This window comes from Emiliania huxleyi (assembly GCF_000372725.1).
Source record: "Emiliania huxleyi CCMP1516 unplaced genomic scaffold EMIHUscaffold_55, whole genome shotgun sequence".
Lineage (NCBI taxonomy): Eukaryota > Haptophyta > Isochrysidales > Noelaerhabdaceae > Emiliania > Emiliania huxleyi.
Window position 1 is genome coordinate 96,138 of NW_005197877.1, and position 9,898 is coordinate 106,035.

At 65.4% G+C, this 9,898-nt stretch overlaps 4 protein-coding genes across 4 annotated transcripts; 2 read left to right on the plus strand and 2 right to left on the minus strand.

The window, feature by feature from the left end:
* Positions 1–379: 379 nt before the first annotated feature.
* EMIHUDRAFT_212803 (hypothetical protein) lies at positions 380–3,123 on the minus strand (the record flags this gene model as incomplete). The annotated part of the gene is made up of 4 exons (XM_005765464.1): positions 380–403; positions 1,356–1,456; positions 1,810–1,873; positions 2,563–3,123. 4 exons carry the CDS (start codon positions 3,121–3,123, stop codon positions 380–382), a joined length of 750 nt encoding a protein of 249 aa, XP_005765521.1.
* A 665-nt stretch (positions 3,124–3,788) lies between these two features.
* On the plus strand, positions 3,789–4,768 carry EMIHUDRAFT_212804 (hypothetical protein; the record flags this gene model as incomplete). The annotated part of the gene is made up of 3 exons (XM_005765465.1): positions 3,789–4,157; positions 4,238–4,468; positions 4,742–4,768. 3 exons carry the CDS (start codon positions 3,789–3,791, stop codon positions 4,766–4,768), a joined length of 627 nt encoding a protein of 208 aa, XP_005765522.1.
* A 112-nt stretch (positions 4,769–4,880) lies between these two features.
* EMIHUDRAFT_212805 (hypothetical protein) lies at positions 4,881–5,588 on the minus strand (the record flags this gene model as incomplete). Its single annotated transcript, XM_005765466.1, has 1 exon — positions 4,881–5,588. One exon carries the CDS (start codon positions 5,586–5,588, stop codon positions 4,881–4,883), a length of 708 nt encoding a protein of 235 aa, XP_005765523.1.
* Positions 5,589–6,004: 416 nt separating this feature from the next.
* Positions 6,005–7,533, plus strand: EMIHUDRAFT_452018 (hypothetical protein; the record flags this gene model as incomplete). Its single annotated transcript, XM_005765467.1, has 4 exons — positions 6,005–6,361; positions 6,487–6,543; positions 6,779–6,973; positions 7,087–7,533. The coding sequence occupies 4 exons, from the start codon at positions 6,005–6,007 to the stop codon at positions 7,531–7,533; spliced, it is 1,056 nt and encodes a 351-aa protein (XP_005765524.1).
* Between the last annotated feature and the right edge of the window lie 2,365 nt (positions 7,534–9,898).

Here is a 9,898-nt window from a genome sequence, read left to right on the forward strand (position 1 = left end):
GAGAGAGAGGGAGAGAGAGGGGGAGATGTGGAGAGATGTGGAGAGATGTGGAGAGAGGGGGAGAGGTGGGGAGAGATGGGGAGAGATGGGGAGAGATGGGGAGAGATGGGGAGAGGTGGGGAGAGGTGGGGAGAGGTGGGGAGAGGTGGGGAGAGGTGGGGAGAGGGGGGGAGAGGTGGGGAGAGAGGTGGGGAGAGGGGGGGAGAGATGGGGAGAGGCGGGGAGAGAGGCGGGGAGAGGTGGGGAGAGAGGTGCCTTGAGCTCGCGGACCAGCTGGATGTTGCGCTCGATGGGCTTGACGGTCGAGAAGTCTCCAGGCACCTGCACGGCGAGCTTGCGAGCTTTGCCAGCTGCGACAACATCCGCTACACGGCTACTGCTACGTCGCGTCGCAGCCTTGCGGCTGCATCACGGAGGCTGCGCGCCGCAGCAGACGGCCACTGGGCTCGCACAGCTCGTGTCGCACCACCAAGCGGGCGGACAAGGGGCGGCTCTCGCAAGTGTCACACGGAAGTGTCTCGGAGGTGTCTCTCGCAAGTGTCTCTCGCAAGTGTCTCTCGCAAGTCTCGCAAGTGTCTCTCGCAAGTGTCTCTCGCAAGTGTCTCTCGCAAGTCTCGCAAGTGTCTCTCGCAAGTCTCGCAAGTCTCGCAAGTCTCGCAAGTCTCGCAAGTGTCTTCGCAAGTGTCTCTCGCAAGTCTCGCAAGTGTCTCTCGCAAGTGTCTCTCGCAAGTCTCGCAAGTGTCTTCGCAAGTGTCTCTCGCAAGTGTCTTCGCAAGTGTCTCTCGCAAGTCTCGCAAGTGTCTCTCGCAAGTGTCTCTCGCAAGTCTCGCAAGTGTCTTCGCAAGTGTCTCTCGCAAGTCTCGCAAGTGTCTCTCGCAAGTCTCGCAAGTGTCTTCGCAAGTGTCTCTCGCAAGTCTCTCTCGCAAGTGTCGCAAGTGTCTCTCGCAAGTCTCGCAAGTGTCTCTCGCAAGTCTCGCAAGTGTCTTCGCAAGTGTCTTCGCAAGTGTCTCTCGCAAGTCTCGCAAGTGTCTCTCGCAAGTGTCTCTCGCAAGTCTCGCAAGTGTCACAGGTGGAGTTGGAAGAGAGAGAGAGAGGGGGGGGGAGGCAACGTCGCGCGGCCTGCGGATGCTTGACCAACACGTCGTCGAGATAGGGGGAGATATGGGGAGATGTGGGGAGATATGGCCTGCGGGTGCGTGACCAACACGTCGTCGAGATAGGGGGAGATATGGGGAGATGTGGGGAGATATGGGGAGATATGGCCTGCGGGTGCGTGACCAACACGTCGTCGAGATAGGGGGAGATATGGGGAGATGTGGGGAGATGTGGGGAGATATGGCCTGCGGGTGCGTGACCAACACGTCGTCGAGCGCGAAGCAGAAGCGCCGCTTGATCGAGCCGAGCGCGCGCCCCGCGGCGACCGTGTCGATGAACGCCTCGAGCCTCGTGGGCGTGCCTGCGGGAGATCTGGGGAGATATGGGGAGATATGGGGAGATATGGCAGGTGAGGGGCACTGGGCTGGCACTGTGCTGGCACTGTGCTGGCATTGCGCTGGCACTGTGCTGGCACTGTGCTGGCACTGTGCTGGCACTGGGCTGGCACTGGGCTGGCACTGTGCTGGCACTGTGCTGGCACTGTGCTGGCACTGGGCTGGCACTGGGCTGGCACTGTGCTGGCATTGGCCCCACGGCTAGAGTCGCGCGCCACACTGCGACGTCTGCTCGGCGGGCAAGCCTACGGGACGAGTCGTGGACATGTCCGGGGACGGCGCCTGGCGGCGCGGCGTGTGTCGCCGCCTCGGATGGCACCGACGAAAGGGCGTCCCTGGTCGAGCATGCGCGAGATGAGGTTGGAGACGTAGTAATGCATCGCCTGGGGAGATGTGGGGAGATATGGGGAGATATGCGCGAGATGAGGTTGGAGACGTAGTAATGCATCGCCTGGAGGGAGATGTGGGGAGATGTGGGGAGATGTGGGGAGATATGGGGAGATATGCGCGAGATGAGGTTGGAGACATAGTAATGCATCGCGAGGAGGGGCGGGGGCGGAGGTAGGGTCGGGCCGAGGAGGGGAGGGGAGGGAGGGGAGGGGAGCGAGGCGGGAGGGGAGCGAGGCGGGAGGGGAGCGAGGCGGGAGAGGGATGGGGAGAGGTGTTGGAGAGGGGGCGGGAGGCGAGGGAGGCGAGGGGGGGCGAGGGTTAGGGGAGCCCTCTCGGCGGGTCGTCGAGATATGGGGAGATATGGGGAGACAGCGTGAGATCTGGTGAGACAGAGGGAGAGATGGGGAGAGACGACCTCTCTCCGAGGGTCGTCGAGCACGTCGCGCGCAAAGCGGTGCAGGAGCGATCCGGAAGCAAAGCCTACGTGTTGGATACGCCAACCTCGGGGCAGGAAGACGGTATTGTGCAGCGTCTTCAGAGCACCGCGTGAATACAACGGAGAAGAATACAGGGACCGCAGCGGAAGACGGTCGAAGACAGCGGAGTGCGTGTCCTCTCGAGTGCTGGTTGGGAGACAAGAATGCGTACTCCGCTTCTAGGATGCAAAGCCGTAGGCGCCGACGTTGGCGTGGTCCGAGATGGCGACCTTCTCTGCCACCTCAAGCACCGCGCCGCTCCCCTCCTCGAGCCGCAGGTACGAGTAGATCGCCGCCGTCCCCCGGTCGGTGAAGTAGAAGCAGGCGGACGTGTCGCGCGGGAGCGTGCGGAAGGCGCCGAGCACGTCGGAGAAGTAGAGGTTGTCGCAGTCGAGGCAGAGGGTCTTGCGCGACAGCTCGGCCGGCGACATGTGCTGCAGCCCGATGAAGAGCGTCTCGACCGCCCCGCGCGTCACCATCTTGAAGGTGACGACGCGGATGTCGGCAGCAGGATACTGCCGCTGCAGCAGCGCAAACTCGGCCTCGTACTGGCCGTGCATCGAGTGCGGCACGACGAGCCAGATCACATCGCCCAGCCGCAGCTGCAGGTTGTCGAGCATGTGGAAGAGCATCGGCCGGCCTGCAATCTTGATGAGCGGCTTTGGAAAGACGTAGCCGGCCTCGCGGAAGACTTCGCCGCGGCCGCCCATCGGAATGAGCACGTTGAGAGACGCCTCGTCACGGATTGCAAAGGATGCGTGCGCCATGGATGAGTGGGCGCGGAGCGACCGTCACGGATTGCAAGGCCCGCGCCGCCACAATTCGGCAAGCAAACAACGCAACTCACTCTCACAGCACACAGGCTCGACACAGGGAAAAAGAATTTTACCATCCAAGCCCCTCTCACAGCAGACTGGCTCGGACTGGCACTACAAATGGCACAGCAGGCGACGGCCCCTTACGGGTCGTCAAAGAGGCCGGCGTACTCCTCCGGCCGCTCCTCCCCCTCCCATCCTCCCCGGGCTCTGGCTCCTCCTCCTTCGCCCGCGCCCTCGCCCCCCGCCGGCGGCGATTCCGTGCGGCCGTCGCCCCCGCCCCCTCCCCGCCCCCATCACGGCCGGAGCCGTACCACCCAGCGCGCACGAGGAACGAGGACTGAGCCTCAACCTCGTCCAACCTCACCGCCCTCACGGCGGCGTCGCACGCCTCAGCCCGCGAAGCGCCAGCAGCATGCGCCGCGGCGTACGCCGCGTCGCCTACCGCCTGCCTCGCGAGAGACGCGGCGCGCCACTCGCACTCCAGCCGCGCTGCAGCGGCTCCGCATGCTCGGCTTCGAGACGCCGCCCCCGCCGCTCTCCTCTGCCGCACGGCTCCGCGTCTTGCGCGACGCCGCGAGCGCGCTCCTGCACTCTATTTGCACAGCTGCTCTCCGATGATCCTGCACCGCGATGTTTCGGCGGGCAACATCCTGCTCGACGAGCGCGGCAACGGCTACCTCGCCGACGTGGGCCTCGCGCGCGCGGCAGAGGCGACGGCCGGCGGCAACCAGCAGGTGTCGCACCTGTCGACGCAGCGCCTCTTCGGCAAGCCAGGCTACATGGACCCGATCATCATGCACGATGGCCAGGCCTCGCAACTGACCGACAGCTATGCGCTCGGCATCACGCTGCTCGTCAGCCTGACCGGCCGCGGCGCTCTCGGCCTCCTCAACGCGTGCGACTATGCGCTCGACGAGCCCGACACGGCGGAGGGCATCGCGGCGGCCGACGCGGGCTGGTCGGCGGCGCAGGCCGAGGAGCTGGTGCGGCTCGTGGTCGGGCTGGCGTACGAGCGGAAGAGGAAGCGGGGATGCCGCTCACAGTGGCGCTGCCGCGGCTGGAGGCGCTAGTCGAAGCGGCGGGGGAGGTGGGGGAGACGGCGGCAGCCGAGGAGCGCCTGTGTGACCTCTGCTGGGACGCGCCTCGGTCGGTCCGCTTCGCGTGCGGCCACGCGCTGTACTGCGAGACGTGTGCGCCGCGCGTGCTGGAGCGCGACAGCAACTGCCCGGCCTGCCGCCAGCCGGCGCTGCCCATCGTCGCAACTGGGCGGCTGGTGGCGGCGCAGACGACGTTTGTCCACCAGCCGCCCTCGCGCACTGCGCCCCATGCACAGCCCGCGGGCGCCACGGCGGCGGTCGGTGGGCGACAGCGAGGGGGGCGCAGTGGGCGCGGTGGGCGCGGTGGGCGCGGTGGGCGGGGTGGGCGGGGTGGGCGCGGGAGGCCACGGGACGAGGGGCGTGGCGCTGGTGGCTCGTAGAGGTCGTAGCTGGTTACGGCTTTTACCGTCACCGGCCCTTGCAGAGAGTAGTGTACGTCACGTCAGACCGGCCGGGACAGCACCTGCTAGTGCTACGACGATGCGCTTCTGGATTGAACGCGAGGGCGAGCACCGCCGTGCACGAACGACGGGACGGTCTCCTCAATAACAAAATTCGATCGCGTAAACAACGATCTAGCTAGGAGCGCTCTAGCACAGAAGCACCGACTCAGGCCGGCTTCAGGCCGCCGGCGCACCCCAGCGCGTACTTCTGGAACCGCCTCAGCTGCCTCTCCGAGAGCCCTTCGTGGCCGATGGCTCTCGGCGGCCGCGTACAGCCACGGAGCACCAGGTTCATCGCCTCCCCGAGCGCGAGCCCCCGGCTCAGCCTCGACTGGGACAGCACCGATGGATGCCACTCGATGTGCAGGTAGTCGACGAGGCAGAGCGCGCCGCTCACGAGGAGGTGCGGCAGCAGCTCAAATTCGTAGCCCTCGACGTCGAGCTTGATCAACACGATCTCGTCCGGTCGCAGCCGCAGCATGGGCACCGCAAGGTCAAACGCCGGCACCGAGATCTGCTCCTTCGCGACGGACGGGCGGTTCGAGTCCAGCAGCGACGCAACGACGGTGTCCGCTTTGCTCGCGTTGCGCGGCGGCGCGAAGAAATTCAGGCTGCCGTCGGCCGTGGCCGCGGCCACCGCGTGGAAGGTGCCGCTCCACCGCGCGGCGAGGCTCGTCAGCTCGTCCGCGAAGCGCGGCTGCGGCTCGAAGACGCTCAGCCGTGTGGCGTTTCGGTGGCGCTCCGGCAGCAGCTGCATGAGACGATTCGACCATCCGCCGTCGTTCGCGCCGACGTCCCAGACGACGATGTCGCTCGGAGCGGCCGCGTGGTTCAGGTCGCTCAGGAACGCCTTCACGACGTGGTTGGAAGGCATCGATCGCGCCGCCTCTTTGTAGACGCCGTCGCGACTAGGGCTGGGTCGAGGACAAGACAGTCCCGACCTTTGCAGGATATTGCAAAAGCGAGGGGGAGGGGGCGGCGGGCGCATCGCGGCGCGGAGGCTGGGATATCTCTCGCATTGTCGCATCTACACTATTTATAGGATTCGCAGTTTCGTTTCGCACTCGGCGGTCGTGCGTGCTAGAGCGAGCGGCACGACGCGCCCTATCAGGATTTGAAGTCTTCTAAGTAGGTAGGTGGTTGGGTGTGTCGTCTGTGTCGACCGGCTGTGCGGAAGAGAGCTTTTCACGGCCCGAAAGGGGTGCAGACGGATACGAGAGGTGTGCATCGGACGAAGGCCGGGCACACAGCTTGTCAGAGCTGGCTATTGTTACGTGGACCCGTCAACAAATGCCGTTGCCACTCATCACCGCAATCGCCCTCACCGCGTCCGGCGAAGCAGCCGTCCCCGAGGATGAGTACGCGGCGCTGCCCGAGTGGACCGCGAAGCTCTCGCCCTTTGCAAGCCGCTTTGCAGGCAAGAAGGTGCTCGTCACCGGCGGCTCCAGTGGAATCGGCTTGGCGGCAGCGCTCGGCTTCCGCAACGAGTGTGCGGACGTCGTGATCGCCGGCTCGAGCTCCGCCAAAGCGCAGCGCACGGCGGATGCGCTGCGCTCGCAGACCCCTTCGGCCTGTCCGGGCGTGGCAGTGCACGCGGTCGCCGGCAATCTGGCCAACGAGACGCAGGCACTGGGCGTGGTGGCAGAGGTGTGTTCCACCACACAGCAGTGCAGACAACCTCAGTTACACCACACAGCAGTGCAGACAATCTCACGGCCCTCCATCCGGCGGGATCGGGGTGCTCACTGTGGCAACCTCTTTGCTCCTCCCAGGCGATCCGCTTGCTGGGCGGGCTCGACGTCGCTGTCAACGCCGCGGGCATGGCGGGAGTGCCCGGCGTCCAGGCAGGCGAGCCGCGGCTGCTCGAGCTTCTCGGCTCGCCTCTCGACCCGATGGGACTCAACATTTACGGGGCGCGCGCTGAGGACCCGCCGCCCTCCTCCCTCCACGCTCGCGCCGGCTCCCGCCACTCCCCGCCGCCGCTCTCCCGTCGCGGCCAGGCCGCTCCACTCCCCGCGCGTCACGAGCAGGCACACTCACCACCGCTCTCGCGCGCGCGTTCAGATGCTCTACTCGATGCACGCCGAGATCAAGCACTGGGTCGACACGGGCAAGCGCGGCTCGGTGGTCAACGTGGGCTCGCTGTGCGGCGAGCACGCGGGCGTATGCGGCACCATGTACACCGCCTCCAAGTTTGCGACGCAGGGCTTCTCCAAGCAGGCCGCGGTCAAGTATGCGCCGCGAGGCATCCGAGTCAACGTGCTCAACCCAGGAGCCGCGAGCAACGCCGGCCGCGAGGCCGCGCCCGCCGCGCCCGCCGCTCACACGCCCGCCGTCTCGCGGACGCCGGCGCAGGCCTGATCCACACGCAGATGCTGAGGGACGACTACGGCGAGCGGCTCGGGCCCGACGACCCAAAGTGGACAGAGGGCCGCAAGGCGATCAGCCGCGCCACGCGGAGCCCGGACCGTGCGGTGCCGGGAGAGCCGGGAGAGCTCGCGACGCCCGCCGCCCCTCGGCAGGCGGTAGACCGCGCCATCCCGCTCGGCTCCATCGCCGAGCCGTGGGAGATGGCGGGCCCGATCCTCTTCCTCAGCGACAACGGGCGCGCCTCCTACGTCACCGGCGCCACCCTCTCGGCCGACGGCGCCCTCACGCAGGCGCGCGCGCCCTCGCGGACGCGGGGCGCGTTGGGCGGGCGGCGGTCACTCATTAGCGCCACTCGCATCCCACGCCAGGTGGGTGCCTTCAACTCGGAGGTGGCGGCCATCGAGGGCGGCATCAAGGCGCCCCCGCCGACAACGAAGAGCGAGCTCTGAGGTGCGCAATCTCTTCGAGGTGCGCCTTGCCGGCCGTGTTGCGCGCCTTGGTGTGCACATCTTTTTTGCCCCGTGAGCTGTGAGGGCTACCCGCAAGATCTATGCACTCATGCCCGCAGGCGCATTTTGTTCCCGAGGCGCGGGCGGTGCGTGCCGGGGCGCCGCGTCGCCGAGAGCGCGAGACAGCCCCGAGCCGTTGGTTAACAGCCGCGGGTGTTTTGCCCTATGTCATAATGTACCGGCGCTGCAAGCATGTATCAAATCTGCTAGCAAATCTGGCCCAAACACACGTATGTGCGCAAGGGGGGAGGGGGGAACCTGGTTTGTGGAGCTCCCACACCTGTTCTGACAGTGTGTTCTGACAGTGTTCTGACAGCGTTCTGACAGCGTTCTGACAGCGCAAAATCCTCCCCTCTCTTCACAGCTCAGGGGCTCTGACATTCCCAGTTGCCCTGCTCCTTCCCTCTTCCTGTTTTCAAGTCTCCCTCCCTCCGACCGAGCCACGGACGGACGGACGGACGGACTCACTCAACACACACACACGCACACAGTCACACACAGCACACCCTCCCAAGAGGCGACACTCTCACGGTGAGGCGTAGGCCCTGTTCTGACACAAACTTAGTCCCCGTTCTGACACAAACTTCAACTTTCAACTTCGACGCCAAGTTCTCCTGTATACTCCTGTTGTATGTAGGAAGGTGAAGAACAGTCAGGCTCGGACTGGACACCGACGCGGTATGGGTGGCCGCTAGACAGATGATGACGACACGCACGAGCGACACACAGACACAAACAAGCTCACAAGACACACAGCCAGCGGGCTGCCACACATCCTGAGTGGGCGTACACATCACTCAGGCCACGTCCCCCCTGTCGCCCCCCCCAGCACTCCAAGGTGCCAAGAGACAAACAACAGCACAACAACACAGACAGGCGACAGGGCGAACGCGTGAGACTAGAGCAGGCTTGCTCCGCCCCTCTAGCAATCTCGTCGCCAGCCGCAAGGCATGGACGAAACCGTGTGTGGGGTCTTGTGAGGTGTCTATGGACGCCCTCACAGGCTATTGGCCAGCCGCTAGCCCTAACTCGCACTCATGGGTGACGACAGTTCATTGGATGAGTGGTTGCGAGCAGAGGCGCGTGTGCTGAATCTAGATCGCACGCCGTGGCATATGACTTGGGTAGGCGTGCGACCGCAGCGCGCCCGCCGAAGGCTCGACCGGGCGCGCGTGTCAGCCAGAAGTTTGCCAGTAGAGCGATCCTGGTCTTTCCGAAGACGAGCCCCGCGCCACGGGTGCCAGCCGTGCCTCCGCGGGAGCCGCCTCTCGAGCCGCGTCCCGCCGGCACTGTCCCTGAGACAGTGCGTCCCGCCTTGGTTGGCGACACGCACTCGACGAGGGCAGTCCAGCCGACGGTGGAACGTGTCGCGCGCCGGCGACGAATGCGGCGGGGTGGGTGTGGGTACCAAGCGCCGCTTCGACGAAGCGAGGTTGGCAGGCGCCCCTCACGAGTCCGTTCAGACATGCCACACGCCCCTCGCAAGCGAGGTTGGTAGGCGCCCCTGGCGAGACCCGCAAGAGATGCCACACCACCCTCGTACCTATACTCCACCAATGAGAAGGTGAAGAGATCTTATCGGCCAGCGGGCAGGGCAGGCGGGCCGGCGGGGGCCGGGGTCAGGGGAGACTATTCCAAGACTCGCGAGAGATGCCACACGCCCCTCGCGCGAGGCAGTTCGCAGAGCACCTCCTACCCACGCGAGGTTAGCAGCCACCCCTCGCAAGACTAGGGGGCGGCCCCTCACACGACTGCCCAGTGGGCCCAGGGATGGCGGTGGCGAGTCACTCCGGAGCAGAATAGAGGTGCGCACGAGGCAGGTGGCATAGCACGGCCCACCCCCTTCCACCCCCCCTCGCCCTTCGCAGCCTCTCCCCCCTTCCCCTTCCCACTGCGCTCTGTTGGTTCCTCTGTCCATCTACAGCGTGGGTGGTGGTACACTGCACTGAGTCGAGACAGCTCCGCCACGCCGCCCGCGCCTTCCTCCGCCCCTGTAATACTTACGAATACCCGAAGCGGAATACAATACGCAATTAATTAGGTCAGGACGTGGAATACAGTACGCGAGGTCAACTCATATTACTCGAACTCATATCACTCGAGGTTGCCCAAGATGAATGATTAAATGTAACCACGCAGTCGCGCCCTTGCTTCGCCTGTGTTTGCGCGCTCGCATGCGCGAGCTCACGCCCTGATGTGACAACGAAAAAAGAAATGAGACAATGGTGCTGCCGCGAGAGAGTCGAGCGCGCAGCAACGGTCGTCCGTTGTCAGGGTGGCAACGCCAAGGCCGCCATGCCGCTTT